We start from the raw sequence: 17657 nt of genomic DNA on the forward strand, positions 1-17657 counted from the left end.
TAATATTCTGTAAATCATGAATTTCATGAACACAAAGTTCCTAAAATCCCCATTATAAAAATCCCCTCAGACAGGAAATGCAATCCATTTGTCAGCCTTAATTTTTCACAATATGAATAGGTGTCATCACTTTCACATACATGTACATCCCAATGAAACAGACAATATAAAACCAACAGTATTCATGAAGAAGAGTGACAGTTATTGGTCAATTTGGCATGGCGACTGGGGAAATTTTCAATTTAACGATGATAGTTGGAGTCAACATATACATCCTTGTTTCCATATCACCATGGTAACCACCATAACAGAATTCATCTTCTTTCGTAGCTTTCACTATCTAACAGTTATTTCTAAACATTAAAGTTTATGCATGAGCAAGTGTACACAAATGAACAAAATAATGTACGACAGATCATATGGATGTGGTCACTCATGACTGTTTCACATCATACCCCGGAATTCAAGTTCAGTGATGAAATTTTAAACTTGCACAATCTGAATATATTAAAGTGGGCCTTCTCTCTGGTTAATACATGTACGTCACTTATATTTAAAAAAAAACATATAAAATCAAATAAAGTGACTGATCAAACTCTTCTGTTCTGGACGCAGGAGATAAGTCTTCCTGACAAAGTCGGTTTAAAGTATTTGGTTATCCTGCAAACTGACCGATTTTAATTTTTATTTTTGTCCTGTTATGGAACACTCCATCCCTATTCCCTGTCTAAAATTTGAAGCTTGCGTGTTACCAGTTACCATAGTAACTTGCTAAAATTATTCCACCGATGCGTAAATAGAGGACTACTCTGAAATGAAGGAGCTATGCTGAAGACAAAGTGGGAGCGGGTCATTAGATTGAAAAGCTGGCATCCATCAAATTCATGCAATAAACGTATGGGAAGATCATTATCAGAATAGAGTATGATCATTAATCAGGGCTGAGAGTGACCACAAGTAAAGACAGCTAATATAAAAAAATGAATTAAAAAGCCCCTTTATTTTTCAATGGGACCCCCCCCCCCCCACAGGAAGTAGAAAATATGCCAAAAATGATGGGGAAATGACCCCTAAAAGAGCTGAAATGAGCTTCATATCTGAACTCTCACATCTTTGTTATCATGACAGGCATATGCATGTATAAAGACCCTAGATATAAAATTGTATGAGTGATAGACACAAAAACATTACACAATGTCTGAAAGTGGATTTACTAATGACCGGTAGAAACTGTATCATACAAGTATTTCTGATTTTATTGAAATGCATAAGCTTGCAGCTTATATGAAAGTAAAGCTGTTGGAGGCATTATTGTTCATATCTCAATTCTTTAATTGCAACCCCACCCCCCCCCCCCCCCCAAAAAAAAAAAAAAAAAAAAAAATGGAATATCAACTGAATTTTATGTTGAATATAACTTTGTAAAACTCTTAAAATACAACTAGGCCCTGTCTTTAATACAAAGAGTTGTGTTTGATCCAATCAACAACTATGGAAAGCCAGCAACATCAACATCTAAAATGCACGTTTGTTCAAAATATACTCTAGATAAGATGTATATAATCATACATTTATTGTTTTCTTGAAAATTCAGTGTGTTTCTCTTTGCTTACAAAGGACAAATTTCCTGGAGAATAATTATGACATTGTTGGATTTCCATATAGTTTAAGATGAACAGATAAATTGTAATCTTGTAAGATGGGGCCCTGTACAACAAAACTTAATGAATTATATTCAGTTTTAGATCAATACTGATACTGCACACATGCATACAAACCAAAATAAATTTTCATTTTCAGAAACCTGCATTTTAAACAGTTGTTGGCAAGGTTTTACAATTCAAAACTAGAGCATATCATATGAATCATAAGGTGGTTTCAGACCGCCTCGAAATTGGTCAGTTCCAGGTATTTTCTGATCGGGAAATTTACCCCATCAGAAAATACCAGGTGATATTGACAATGTGAAAGCAAATTACGCGTAATCTCCCCGAAAGAAAATACCCACTAAATAGTAGGTACTTGTCAAAATTACGCGAACTTTCGCGGGGATTTTTCCAAGGTCGCAGGTATTTTGGCAATGTGCAAGCAATTTACGGGAACTTTTATCTCAGCGTGTAGTTGGGCGCGGGCGCCGTGTGTGGCTGCTGAGCAGTTAGTGATTTTGAATCTCGCGCCTTGTCTGCTTATCAGACCATACTGCGCAGGGGCGGATCCAGCTTTCGCCAATAGGGGGGGCCGAAAAATATTTTCATCAACATTTTTCTCGATTGGCTGCTATAATCTGATTTTTTTGGGGGGGGGGTTCAGGGGGTAGTCCTAACTAGAGACTGAAGTCTTAAGTATATGTTAGTTTTTATTGTTATAAACAAGATAAGGTATCTCATGTGGTCTTAATATATAATGCGAGCGCGAAGCGCGAGCTCAAATTCTTTGATATCTTATGTCCTTAGACCTGAAGATTCTGAGTAGATTTTATAATCATGAAAAAGATAAGTATCCAACTAAACAATGCGAGCGCGAAGCGCGAGCTGAAATTTTATCATAGTAACGTGAAAAGGGACTCAATTAGGACTGTTTTTAGTGATTAATGAAGAGGATACAAGTATCACCAATTAAATAATGAGAGTGCGAAGCGCGAGCTCAAAATTTTTGATATTCCGACCTGAAAACTGGACAGTCTAAGCGCGTTTTTATTTAAATACAGAAAAAGCTGTGTGTCTCAAACAATTAAATGCGAGTGCAAAGCACAAGCTCAATTTTTTTATATACTGACATGATAAAGGAGTATTTTGACAAATTTTGGTAAAAATTTCCAAAGAGGATAGGTAACTCACAAATCAAACAATGCGAGCGCGCAGCGCGAGCTGAAAATATTGATATAAACAATTTGTGTAAAACAAACAAAATAATTAAAGCTTGATGTGCGAGCTAAAATATTGTGTGCAAATTGATTTCAGATCTGGATATATAAGTGTCATTTAATCTTCTTGAATGGGAGTCATTGGCACAGGCAATGCGAGCGCGAAGCGCGAGCGAATTTTTTTATATAAAGTTCTTTTTCAAATTCTTCCCCTCACCCTTTTCTTGTTTCCTTTCGGGGTCGGGCCGGCCGTTACGAGGTTGTATTAAATTTACACATCCTGGGTATGATACCTCTTTCCTACTTTTCTTTAGTGTTTTTCCTATAGTACACTTTTTCTGCAGGTTGTCAAAAAATAGGGGGGGGCCGGGGCCGGCTCGGCCCCCTCATGGATCCGCCCCTGCTGCGCGTGCTCGTAACTTCAGGAACTAATCCCGAAGGATATGTTTCGGGGCGGTGTGAATGCAGGAATAATTAATGGGTATTTTTTAGCATAAAAAAGTTCTCGTAATTTAACGGGGATTCATATGATCGAGGCGGTTGGAAACCACCTATTGAGTGCCTGCTAGCATGATCATGGGAGAAAATGTGTATTCCGTTTTCAAAACAATATGTGTCCTTGCAAGCGTTTGAGTCATCAGTGCCATTACTATACAGGCCATGTATAAACTATAAAGCACATATGGAAGCCGCTGCATTTAACGTTAGGCACTTTATGATAATGTACCCATGGGGCAGAATTTATGCCTCCCCATCATTTGAATACTAATTGGTAACAAGGTGTATATTAATTTTGAAGGTCCATTAAAATGAAGGTGGTTGTGCTTGCAGTAAACTCATTTTTTTTAAGAAAAAAAATATACATAATTCTGCTAGAATTATGACTGATCTAAACCACACCCAAATTATTTTGAATAGATAAACAGAATCACCACCCCAAAAAAAAAAATTATATACATAAATATATATATATATATATATTATGAACACTGATGAATCGACTTCTTCAAGAATGTTGTATAGAGCTACATGTATGCCTTCCTTATTGCAAAGGAAAGATTGATATATTAAGGAAAATAGCAAACAGATTTTATTTGCCCCCACCCCCATTGCTAAATTTTTAAAATAAAAAAGAATTGCATACATCTGCATATAAGCCAAATTTGTTTTGTTTTTAAACAGTCTGCATGTAGTTGTCACTTTATTTTCTCATTTTTGTACTGCACAATTCTGCTACATGTACATGTTCAATAAAAAAAGGCAAATTATGACACTGCAAGTTCTGTTAAAGATATTTTCTGTTTATAATTTATCATCGTCTAGCCCAGGTATCCAAGTGCCTACACTATTCTAGACAAGGCGTATGCGATGTGCTTTAAAATCTTACCATATTTTAATAGCAAAATAAAAAAAAGGAGTACCCTATTTGCAATTTCCTCTTTTCACATGTTAATGTCTTTATCTAGACAAGCCCTCTCCACTCCTTGTCACAGCAAACAGTATGCACTCAGGAAATGCTGCTACTTTTCGTCAGGAAAACCTGCCATTTTGAATAACTCTGTTTCCCGAACTGCAACCTGTGTTTGTAGTCTGAAACAAAGCCCAAAGGTTGAGAATCCTGAATAACATTTCTGCAACTTGATTTTGCTACTCTGCTAATTTTGCTTGTTCAGCATTTAGGAAATTCCCATAAGTGTGTACAACTATTGCTGAAGATGATGATAAAAAATGTTAACCCTATATAAAGTAAAAACAATAATTGATTTTTTACAATTTCATAGCTCTTGTATAATTAAAATGGAAAGTCCTGTTTAGAGGAAAGAATTAAACAATGAAATCCCTTTTCACATTTTAATTTGAAATATTAACAAGTCCCCTCCATCATTCTTCAGATGCCCTGATATTAATACCGATATCTATCTTATCTTCAATTTTTTCCAAGCACTGCTTTGCTTTGAAAAGGCTACTCTGATCAGACACTTGAGCATTCAAGGAATTTCTCTTTGCTTCACCTGGGTGGACAGTGGCAAATGTAGATAAACGACTTGGGTGAGCGTTGCAGTGGGATGTGAACCCTGGACCTTCAAGTTCAAAGCCTGAAGACTTATTCACTGATCCAAAACCCAAACCAGACTCGATTCAATAGGTTTGGAAACCCAGACTAAGATTTCAAACCCACGAGGCAAGCCCAGACATACATGTACCTAGACATACAGCCAAGCAGACAAGAGAAATGTGTAGGAGGAATTAAAAGACCCTGGAGTTAAATATTACACTATTCCTGAATAATATTCTTTTCAATTGTAGCAGCATATTTTTTTTCTAGCACCGTCAGATGCAGAAGAGTATGATAAGTTCAACATAATAGTAACAAGTACATAAACTTGTCTCCGCTGTAAATATACCAGAAAGACAATAAGATGGCTGGCATGCAAAGGGGATGGCCAATAATGACTTACATACCATACACCATTACGGCTCTAACAAAAGCACTAGTTAGCAAGGTATTTAACGAAGAACAATACCCCCTTCAGTACGAGTATTCAAATATAAGCTAAAAACCCTACTTATTTTCTACATAATATCCCCTTTATATATTTTGTAAGTACTGGAGAGTAGAATTTACTGTTTTAGCATATCATTGTAAAGCGTTTTGAGCATGTCTAATGGAAAAGCGCTATATTTATGTACAGTGTATGTACATGTATAACCTAGCCCCCCTAAAACAAGGAATAGGAATAATATTAGCGAAAATATGCTAGCAAATCTTCAGAAAAGTAGTATTCAATAGAATTTAGGGCGGAATTATAATAGGCCTACATATTGTAAAGACAAATTCTGAAAATTACCAAGGAATATGAATCTGAATATTAGTTTTCCTGCTATCAAAGATGAAGGGGGGGGGGGGGTGAATAGAGACGGAGAATGCAATGAATGGGGCAAGGGCAAGTATTGTATATGGGGTTGAATCTATTACACCATCCAGTGTAATAGATTCAGTGCTACATGTACAAGTGGGGGTGATGTGCTTCCAAGAAACAGCAATTTATATTAATGATTTTATAACCCCTGACCAGAATGTACCATGCACTGCTCTATTCTGTATCATTTGTTTTTACCATGCAAAGGAGTCATTTATATTTGTATCATGATTTTGTCAAATAATAAAAGTAATAATAATAAAAATAATAGTAATAATAGTAGTAATAATAATAATAAATTAAGCGAATGAATCAAAATCGTAACATCCACTGAGCACAAGAGAACCGTTTGCTGAAAAGATTAATATTTTCCAAACCAATAATAACCTAAATGACACAACAGCATCAGCATCGTCTTCACTGCCTCTAAGAGAAAAATTCACTAGCAGTGAAAGTGAGTGGCCTCTTACTATCATATCATCATTGCTCCTAGCACATTCTTTAAACTGCTTAGCCGTAAAAACAAATATGGCCATATTATCTTCCTGTCAATCACTTTATTTCCGCCCAGGACCGACCTACCGAGCTCAGTTACAACTGCTAGGAGTAAGCCTTGTTCATACCTGGGGTTGTGACTATGGAGTAAGCAAGGGCAAATCCAGACTATTGAACAATGCAGTTGAAAAGGGTAACACTAGGTGGTGTTACATATGAACAATAGCTGGAGGATTTAACTTAAAAGGATTGTGCTATAAAAATGCTACTCAAAAGGACAGTTGCTTTGGTTATTTCGTAGCTAAAATGATTTACCTGCATTAGCATTTTTAGCTTTTGAAATGCATAACTTTTATGTGCAGTTTTAAACATGTAAGTTCCAGCTATGCCTGTGAATGCTCATGGGAGATACAGGTATAAAGAAACATGTTTGATCATCAATAAATATAAATTTTACTTTAATCAAATTGAAACAATATGCTTTACATGTAGGTGAACAGGAAAACAACAGAAGATATCTTCCAAATATGACACACGGCACAGAATTTTTTCGCAATATTTCCAGAGTTACTTGGTTCAATGAAACTGCTTTGCGCTCAGACTGCACTGAAAAAAAATTATTAGATCTACCATAATGAGATCAAGGTAAGGGAAGAGGTTTTATCTTCAAAACTCCACACAAGCAGTTGAAAGCAAATGTGAACGGGGGGTCATACAGGGAGCCTCTAATAATACTCAAAGGGACCTGGGATCGGTAAAGAAACTAGATTTTATTTGGTTTTCCCCTCAAAATCATATCGCTGACTTTCCTTGTTTGGTCAGCGAGCTCATGTTTCCCCTCCCCGGTCGCAGTTTCTGATGAATAATCAATGCAAGGGCCATCGGGGTACGTGACACAAGAAATACGAGCACCGGAGAGATGTACACACCGGCTAGGCTTATTAGATATTCTTTGAATTACATGTTGACATGGCATGAGTCTATTTCGTGAAATGAATCTCGTGATAAGATGCTGACCATGTAAACAGCTATATGCATGACATGTTAATTACATTTTCAACCGAGACTATCACTCAGTAAGTTTACATTGTAAAAGGAAGGATGGAGGGTGCATTTGTTGCTTTCTAACTTGTCCTCAAACTTCAGACAAAAAACAGGACTATGGGAGTATTTCAAAAGATTTAGGGCCTACATTTAATACTGTTTCTTTAAAAAAAAATAAAAAAATAAGACATTAACTGTCCACATGAAAAATAATTCAATCAATAATTAAATTGACTTTAAAACACAAAAATCCTACTGCCTATTGCCACAGGATCAAATAAAAACAACAAGTGGAATGCCTCTGGCCGTCTCACCTGCATCACGCGATTCAATATAGCAGCAGTGCTGATTTTGAAAACTACTATAACTCGCACAAGATGTTCAGTGATACTTGGTTACTCTTATTTCCACGTGTTATGAACTAGACCTATACACTTATAGAGATGATGGCAATTCAACAAATACCCCCATCGTGGCCAAAGTTCTTTGACCTTACATGACCTTTGACCTTGATCATGTGACCTGAAACTCGCACAGGATGTTCAGTGATACTTGATTAGTCTTATGTCCAAGTTTCAAGAGTCAGATCCATCAACTTTCAAAGTTATGATGGTAATTCAATAAATACCCCCATTATGGCCAAATTTCATTGACCTTTGACCTTGGTCATGTGACCTAAAATGTGCACAGGATGTTCAGTGATACTTGATTACTCTTATGTCCAAGTTTTATGAACTAGACCAACACACTTTCAAATTTATGGCTGTAATTCAACAAATACCCCAATTTGGCCAAAGTTCATCGACCCTAAATGACCTTTGACCTTGATCATGTGACCTGAAACTTGCACAGGATGTGCGGTAATACTTGATTACTATTATGTCCAAGTTTCATGAATCAGATCCATAAACTTTCAAAGTTATGATGGTAATTCAACAGATACCCCCAATTCGGCCAAAGTTCATTGACTCTAAATGACCTTTGACCTTGATCATGTGACGTGAAACTCATGCAGGATGTTCAGTGATACTTGATTAACCTTATGTATAAGTTTCATGAACTAGGTCCATATATTTTCTAAGTTATGATGACATTTCAAAAACTTAACCTCAGGTTAAGATTTGGTGTTGACGCCGCCGCCGCCGCCGCCGTCGGAAAAGCGGCGCCTATAGTCTCACTCTGCTATGCAGGTGAGACAAAAATTGAGAGCACAAAATTCCATATGTACCGAGGATTTAAAAAAAACCTGTTTTTTTTTCTACCACGCAATCTGTGTCCACTTGTTTACTCATACTGTAACAGATCAATCTTCAATTTGTTTTTCCAGCTTTCTTCTTTTTTACATTTCCTATCTTCATACCTTTTAAGTTGGGTACCTTTCTGAGTCTGATCAAATCAATCATTCATGCAATTTAACAGCTTTTCCAATCAATATTCTCAGATTACAATCTGCTAAGCCTTCAATTCCATTAGGAATTCGCCAACTCATCTATCACAAGGCCTACACATCCAATGAGAGTGAAATATATCAAGATTTATCTCAAGGAAGTTTTGAAAATAGTACTAACATAAAAAATTCAATAAATAACAATTTGCATAATTTACAAAATCATCATTTATACCCATATCAGAGATCATTTGTTTTTATATAATGCTCATGTCACGTTGGAAAGAAAAGCATGTTGCATGTTGCATATTATTCCTCAATTGATTTTTTTTCTACATTAAACAACTGCCTGACCTCAGGAGGAAGACATTAATACATGTAGAAAAATGTACTGCTCATTACAAGTGCTCATTCATGAAAACAGCAATTAGTTTCTACCAAGTCTCCCATTTTAGACTAACTAATAGAATTCATTATATCTCAATGAAATAGGCATAATGTGTTTTTATTATTATTTTCTTTCAGAATACATAGCAGATGTAGAAACGCATTTCATATCATGCAGACACGTTCAGTCTCCAACACGTTAATACATGTTTCTTGTAACGATTCAAGCTTAAAAGTCTCAACAGGTTTAATAGAATATCATCAAAAAATGAGAATCCAAGGTTGAAAGTGGATCAATTGATTGTATGCGCCTTGTGTCCATCTGAATTATAGCTGGTGATTCCAATCAGCCAACGTCATGTCTCCTTTCCTTGTATCACCCCAGCCCCCCCCCCCCCACCACCACTACCAACAAGTATCAAATACGTCACATCAGTTCCAATTACCACTGGTGCATAACCACGAATTGTAATTTACCAATTTTTCACTCCCATTTTGAGGCAGCAGACACGTTTCTCCAGCAACCCTAAAATAAAGTCATCTAATTCCATTACACCAATTTACATGAATACATTAAGGAACTGCTTGTTTGTAATCTACTTTCCTAGTATTGCATGAATGATGCTGCATGAAATTTGATATTCATGTGCAATAGAGGACTCCAATACAGTAGAGGAGTTGAACCTACGGTATCAGTGTTAAAAAGCATATTATGTGCCATGTATGTTAAAAGGATGACCAACCTGAATAGATGTATAGCATTTCTTTTTGTTTTAATAAAACCCTGAAAATGTAAACATCAATTTTCCACTAGAAATGAGTGAAACATTATGTATAATGATGATTATTTTGTATCATTTTACAGCAGGATGATAGAAGCACTTATGCCATTTGATTCTTGTTATATGCTTTAAACATGGTATGAAAGCAACTCTCCACATGAGCATTACCGGGAAATCAATATTTTGTGGTGATGGACTGCAGCATAAAATTAGTTTGACAAAGATAGCAAAAATGAATCAATAACAAAACCACAGCATTCTATTTTGCATTAGAATCAAATGGACAAAATGGTTTTCTTAAAAAAATATATAATGAAAAATATTCCACCACCAAGCATCGTGATACTGAGGAAAATTTGCTTGCTTGAAATACATTTAAAGGAGCATATTACATTCATTCCAAAAAGGATAATAAGACAGTATATTGTCATAAATAATTATAGACCCAATTGCAATACATTCCAACTAAAAGTAGCATCAACGGGGTGCTGACATATTGAACAATTCAGATTTCTCCAATTAGAAATATTAAGACAGAAAACAAAGCAAGCAAAACAATGTCATTTCTTTATCATTTTTTGTTTATTTTATTAAAGGTTGTGTTGTTTTTGTTGTATTAATAGTTGTACATACTGAACACACAAAAAGGCAGTGAATATATGCACACAGAGTGAAAGGAAAGCTGTTATATATGAAGTTTGTATTTGGGTACAAACCGGGTATTTTTGTCACTGTGGCAAACTGTTGATTATTGCCCCCAGAGTCTGGGATGTCTACTAGCTCTGGGGTATACTTTTCATCAGGCTCCAGGGTTCGGTACCTGCAAACTGTAGGGAGAAGAGGGTGAAAATGTGGAAGGTTAGACCCTCCTATAGAACTCGGGTGAAAGATCAAAAGGGCCCTCCACAAAGTATTGGAAGAAAGGCTGAAACTCTCTATTGCTCCAGGGCACTGCTTTATTAGTTGACATGTAAAACCCTACATGTAGGCTAGTGGTTTACTGACGCGACTTGAAATTTAAAGGATCCATGGGCATTATTTCCTGACATAGCATCTAAGTATCCTGGCAAGGTATTAATCTACATTTGCCATTCCACACCCAAGAGAGAGATGGGAAGTAAAGAGGGACTGGGTTGAAAAGTGACACATACCCAAAACAGTGACCATAATGGTTGGCATACACTACACCCTGGCAGTGGTACATGCAGTGTACAGATATGAGAAAGATACTGCACCAGTGCCCTTGATGAAAAAATGTTGCAAAACTCTTTAAACTCTATAGGGAGAAAATGAATGTACACCTGGATAGGAGGCAGCTTAAAATCTTGCCTAAGGAGGTTTGTCGCTAGGCTGGGAATCAGACTAAGATAATGCTTTCATCACAACTGGATGGTAGCACAGCCAGCTAAACATCCCCCTTCTTGGATACCCCCTTTCCACTTTGTGGAAGTCCCTCATGTTGCTTCCCTCCCTTATTTTCAGATAGAGACAATGCGTGGGCCAAAAGGGCATTGCCTTCATTAACTTTTAAAATCTGGATAAACCCTGGAGAGAAAACAGCAAGAGAGGTTCCGTTCGGAGGGTAGAGAATCTTAAAAAATAGGATATATGAGGAGTGGATGAGCAAGGGTTACTGTTACACATCATAAACAGAAGAGAAAGTGTATGAAAAAAGAAAGGCAGAAAGGGAAGATAAAATCACCAGTACATGGATGAAATTGACAAGTATTCTCAGCTTTGGAGATTGAGAAGGCAATCAACTAAAAAGTAACAAATACAATTAGTCTGAAGTAGTTTTTATGAATTAATTTCTTCAAAAAGTGATTGTTGAATATGAAATATATTGTTAGAACAGGAATTACAATGTACAGTATAGATCAAATCCTTGCCATGATCAGAGGGAATATGCTATAGGATTCAGAAGAGTAGATCAGGTCATCTAATTTAGGCTGCAACTTTATCTTTCTTCAAGAAAACCAGGGTAGTACTGGCTTTTTATACTGTCAAAGTTTCTATTCAAAACACCCAAGATTTCTACCTACAAAGCTCCAGACTTATGGGTGCAAGGTGAGATAAAATCAGGATATTCTCTTTATTTCATCCCATATTTTTATCCAGAACAAGGGATGCCTTCCCTACAGTGAGGTGCGTGGGTGGAAAGCCTTGGATCTAGTTACCTTGGCAACAGAGGTTTATAATATTGGAATCAAATTTGTTTTGCAAGATTTTGACAAACCTTAGGGTTGAATTTAATAGTTGAATAAGCATTGTATTCTAGGTGTAACTAATTATAAATGGATTTTGAATTATCTGGTGAGCTAAAATAAAATATAGTAATTGTATAAAGGGACCAAAGAATGAGATGCTCCATAGCCAAGTGTGATGAAAGTGCAGGAGGGGGTCATTAAAGGGGATACTGTGAATAGGAGCACCTTGCAATGTGGGATGGGAAAAGGTCAGAAGAATCATTGGCTGGCAGCAAAGGGAAGGATGGAGGATGGTGGTATAACAGTGGAGGGGTAGATAGAGGGGGAGGAGGGCAATTGGTAGGTGGAACTGGAAAAGAGGAGTGTATTTAAGACAAAGAAAAATAAGGTTAAAAAAATGAAAGAAAGAACACAACTGAACAGAGAAATTAATCCATTCTTTACTAGAATTTATAAGGAAGCACATAATACCTTATAAAATACCCTTTCTACGAATTTCCAAAGCAGAAGGAATCACAGACCATTCTTGGTTAAAAAATTGAACATTCACTTTGTGAGAAAAGAGGAAGAGGGACAGGGTTAAGACTATTACACATTGCACTGATCTGAATAAAAGGGACACTTTGAAACGTTTCTTCTATTTTCATTGAGGTTCGACACAGGAAAAGTTCAAATGAGAGTAGAGTTGGCCCACTGAGGGATAATGGATTGAATTTATCCTCCCCAAAGTACAGAGGTTGAGAAAAAGAATTGGTGATAGCATACAGTAATGGATCAGAGAGTCTGGGTCATGTGAACTAATAAAATGAAGCAATTCCATCGGTGGATCCAGGCTGGGGTGCAAGGGACGCATGCCTCCTTTATATTTTGAGATTCACCCATGGATTGAACATACAAGTTCTGAGGAAATTGTCATCTGCACCCCTCTCATTTCCAAAATTGGTATTTGCACCCTCTATATTTCAAAATACTGGATCTGCCACTGAAATCCTTTGGTGTGATGCAGGTTGATACAGGGTTTGGGAAAAGGAAGGGGAGTGGGGGCAATTTGGTCACAATACCAGCATATTTCAGGGGTAGTGTTAACAAATTAATAAATTTATGTACTGTATATTCATGGTGCAAATTGCACAAAAGTGACATGACAAGAGATGCCCATGTTTGTCATATAAAGAATTATAAATGTACAGTGAAAGACGGGTGAGAGAGAGTGAAGGTATATCATATCATTGAGGTGTATTAATAGCAGAAGAACTTGGGGAAAATGGTAATCAATTTCCATCCAAACGTCTCTTGATCACGGTGACAGATGTAGTGAAAGTGTATTTTCTAATATCTTATCATCTTTTGATTAGTTCAGAGTTTACAAAAACTCATTGTGAACTCATCAGTAGTTTTCAAATTAATGCTTGACCAACTGAATTCTTCTAAAATAAAATAAAAAACAATTCATGCTTCTTTTCATGGACAGTTAGAATCTGAAGAAAAAATATCATGCCTACATCCAGTAGTCTTCAAGAAAATGATTAACAGATTCCCAAGACAGGAATGAACAGAAATGTCACATGTCCAAACAAAATAGCAGTTTCAGAAGAAATATAATTGTACAACCAATTGTGGCAAACCAATTCACAATCATATTTTTGTATCAGCTGTACAAATAACAGACCAATATCAAATCAATTCATAATTTCAGAAACACAATGGATTTTCAGCTTATAAATCAAACCTATGCACGGGTCTAGTGGATGCAAGTCATGCATAATCATCGGTTACACTCCATTAGCGAGCGAAGAATAAAGAACAAACTCCGTAGCAAAAAGTGGCATTTAAGCTGTCCATTTCACGCACGATGTGTCGATGGTAAATACTGGGCTTCAAGCTTCATACACCTCAAAAATATTCCTCATATATCTACAAGAGGCGATTTCATAAAAGCATTCAGTGTTATCATATGAATGGGACATATTGCCAGGGTAAATACCAGATGAATACCGCTTCGACGTGGAAGACGTCTTAGGTTTTTAAACTTACATCAGGAAATTTGCTCACTGTATTTGGCAAAGGCAAACAAAGAAATGCAATATTGTGTCGGAAAGTAAATACTCCAAATCTGAAGGGAAAAAACTCTTTCTTTCTGTCTCTCTAACCACTTTGAATCAGAGATGCAGCTGTGTGACAATCTGGAGGCAATTTTTTTGTTCCAAAAGATATATTGGCAATTTTGTAAAGTGTCCCATATTAAGTTTATGGAATACATATGAAATATGAATTTGACATCATTCTATCCAAATTAGGCATAATTTCTATTCTGATCAAATTATGTTTCATCTTCTCAAACCTTTTGTATTTACCTCTTCATTCTTTTGGGGCCTTGAGCACTCTACAGAATGGATTGAGACTTTAATGTTAACAAGTTTATCATCATTCTCTTTTCATTAATCCTGATTATTATTTTGTGTTTAGCTCTCCATGTACGTATTGCTTTTTTATTACATGTATATATCTCATGTCCAATATTCTTTTAGAATGTCCATTCCTGCAATTCAACGTGGATTGGTAATCTACATGTACATGTATCACACATTTTCACCAATGCATTAGATTCAAAGAAATGGGCTCACTATACAATTCAATTCATCAACAACCCAACTATATAGCCTGATATTTCAAAGCTTGCAAAATGAAGGATATTCCATTATTCCTTCCCTGGAATGCCTCAAACAATACAATAATGACCTTTCTAGCTACTTTAGTACTCATTAATCATAAAGATATTATATGAAAATATGGACTGCCATACTGTATGTAGTATTTAAGTATGGTCTCTGATAAACTTGACCAATGCGAGGCCGTGTGTGAGTACGTGTAAGAGTCAAGGATAATTGAAGGCGATACACAGGTATCAAGATTAGTTTTGATAATGAGTACATATACTTGTAGTTCACTGAATATATTAATGAAATATATTGGAAGGGTGATGTCACACACAATAAAGATTGACTAAAATGTAATTAACTAAAGTAAACCAAAGGCACTGCTCACTGTCACGATCCTACTACGCATTTTTTTTTCATGAAACTTTCTTCCCCCTTCACATAGCTCTCATTAAGGTTAGGATGAGAGCTATTTATGAAAATCAGTATTTTGTACATTAATTCCTGAAAAACCAGCATTTTTTTTCACTGACAGGTTATTATTACATGAGCTGTAACCCCTTGTCATATTTTCTTGAATTAAGTACCAAAGATGTTCAAGACTTGCAAGAAAAAAATTCATTAATTAGTGTGTTGTGATATACAATGTATGGCAGTTGGCCAGTTGCACAATATTTCATGCAAGGGAGATCACATTGACCCTCCCTCTCCAGTTGGTTTAGGGTTAAGTCACCAGTTAAAGTTGAATGGCTATTACACAAATTTTCATATATTTTACAAAGGGGCACACTTGAATTCTCACTCCAATGTTTTTGAAGGAATCTGATTTTTTTTCCTGCTCATTATTTAAGTTTTTATCATAATTTTTCTCTTATTCATCAACTATAATTGTTCTCTTTTTACTGTTTATGTATTTATTTCATTTTATACTCTCATTCATTCTTTTTGAGGGGGTGCATGCACTCTGTACTACATGTTTAATCATTTTATTCACTGATATCAAATGAATATTCCTTAATACCATTTTTCATGAATTCAGATATGTTATTCCTCTGGCCAGTGTAAACCCTCTGTCCTGGCGGTCATGAGTTCAACAGGCCTATTCTGGTTTCCATAAATAATCACCCAGGCCAGGATCAACCAAGTTTCACAGTTGTGGAATTCTGCTGCAATCCGAAACCCTCTGTAGGTTTAACACTAAACGACCTTGCTTAAGTTCAATCTTGTTGCCACAACAGCATGGAAGCATGACTCACAGTCTCTCTGGAAAGAGCAAGTTAACCCTCTGTATGCTATTGTTCTTATTCAGCACAGATGAACTAGTTCACTACAAATGTTCAGTAAATACCCAAACTATGAATCAACATTCAGTTCCCCAAGTATTACAGGTTAATAGCAAGCATACAAAACACAGAGAACTATATGCATAAACTAATCTTGATTCCTCCCAGTTAGGCCTACATGTACATGCCATGTATAGGGGTGAGTAGGCCTACATGCTACTCTTAAGAATAGGTAAAATTTGGGACAGAATAATCCTTTACGGGACACATTTTCTTGGTGTTCTTAAAAATTAATATTTACAGATAATAACAGGGCCGGGTCACCATACATATTGGTATTTTGTATAGGTTTACATATTTCATATCACACCCTATAGAGTTATAAAAGGAAATCTGAGAAGCCCCCCTTTCCCACCTCCATCTTTTCTTTGTATTATGTAATAAACAAGGTGTCAAGTGTCATCTTTTACACCACAAGGTCACCTCTTTCTATAGTACCTGGAATACCTCACCAGCTGACTAATTTTTTCACCAACCTTGGTTGTCTATACAGCACATGCTGGGATTCTAGGTGTCAACGTTCACAGCTTCTAGCATCAACCAAAGGCAACAGAGATGCAACTGTACACACAGCAGCAGTGTATCTGTAGATCCTACAGTTACCTTGAACTTGAACTACATGTTTATATGTACAGTACACCACATACGTGTACAGCAGAATTTGAATTTGAAAATGCTGTGCACAATGACTTGGTAATCTACACCAATACCCAGCCTTGAGCAAAGCCTAAAAAATGCCTACATGTACAGTGCAGAGACAAGAATGTACATGTACATTTAAACATTATTTAAACCTATAAATACTGTAGATTATTTTATAATCATATGTTCATGTTTATGTTGAGAAGTCATTCCACTTCAATGTAGAGGTAGCACTACCCCTCCATCTTTCACTTTTTCTGTCAGTACATAGGTAATCGTGTACTGCTTTACAAGTTCCTTTCAATGACAAATTTGTTATGTTTCAGTCAAATAATCTTCCTTTTGAAATTCAAAGGGAAATAACACACAAGTCTGAAAGGTAGCCTAAGTTGCAATATTAGTGCAATAGAAATCCTGATAATCATAGGCTGAAAGCCGTTGAACTGTGATTATAAAGTAATTATACCATCATGTCAATCTCACTTAACCTACAGCGTACCCTAACCACTATTTATACATGTATCATAGCAGGATTTAAGCAGTTAATGGAACAATAAGGGTTAATAAAGCTCTAACCACATGCACAAAACAACATTGGCTCCGATACAGATTACCGGCTTTCAACGATGCATGTCGGTCAAAACAACCTAGTCGCTTTCAGAATTCGATATTGTCACTTCATACTAGTGATCTAGTAAATATTATGCCTTGTCATGATTTTGTTTGCATGTTGGTATGCTAAACAGGTATCATTTGGCATGGTAAACAGGTATTTACAATATCAATATCATGGTTTTCTCTTTTTAGAATAGTAATTATTGATTTGTGAATGTAAAGACAAATTCCGCTATTAAAAATTGATTTATTTGGGCCCCTGCTCACATGCATATGCAGGTAGATGAGATTTATAATGCACCACTCTGCTCCTG

At 36.1% G+C, this 17657-nt stretch overlaps 1 protein-coding gene across 1 annotated transcript in view; it reads right to left on the bottom strand.

Annotated features, from left to right (window-relative positions):
* LOC129259189 (ensconsin-like) overlaps nt 1-11046 on the bottom strand; it is a 45757-nt gene extending 34711 nt beyond the window's left edge. The window contains exons 1-2 of the mRNA XM_064098878.1: nt 11031-11046; nt 10596-10706 (exon numbers count right to left, since the gene is read on the bottom strand). Coding sequence (XP_063954948.1) covers nt 10596-10706; nt 11031-11046 — 127 coding nt within the window. The remainder of the gene's footprint in view (nt 1-10595; nt 10707-11030) is intronic.
* Nucleotides 11047-17657: the final 6611 nt, after the last annotated feature.

This window comes from Lytechinus pictus, chromosome 4, assembly GCF_037042905.1.
Source record: "Lytechinus pictus isolate F3 Inbred chromosome 4, Lp3.0, whole genome shotgun sequence".
NCBI classification, from domain to species: domain Eukaryota; kingdom Metazoa; phylum Echinodermata; class Echinoidea; order Temnopleuroida; family Toxopneustidae; genus Lytechinus; species Lytechinus pictus.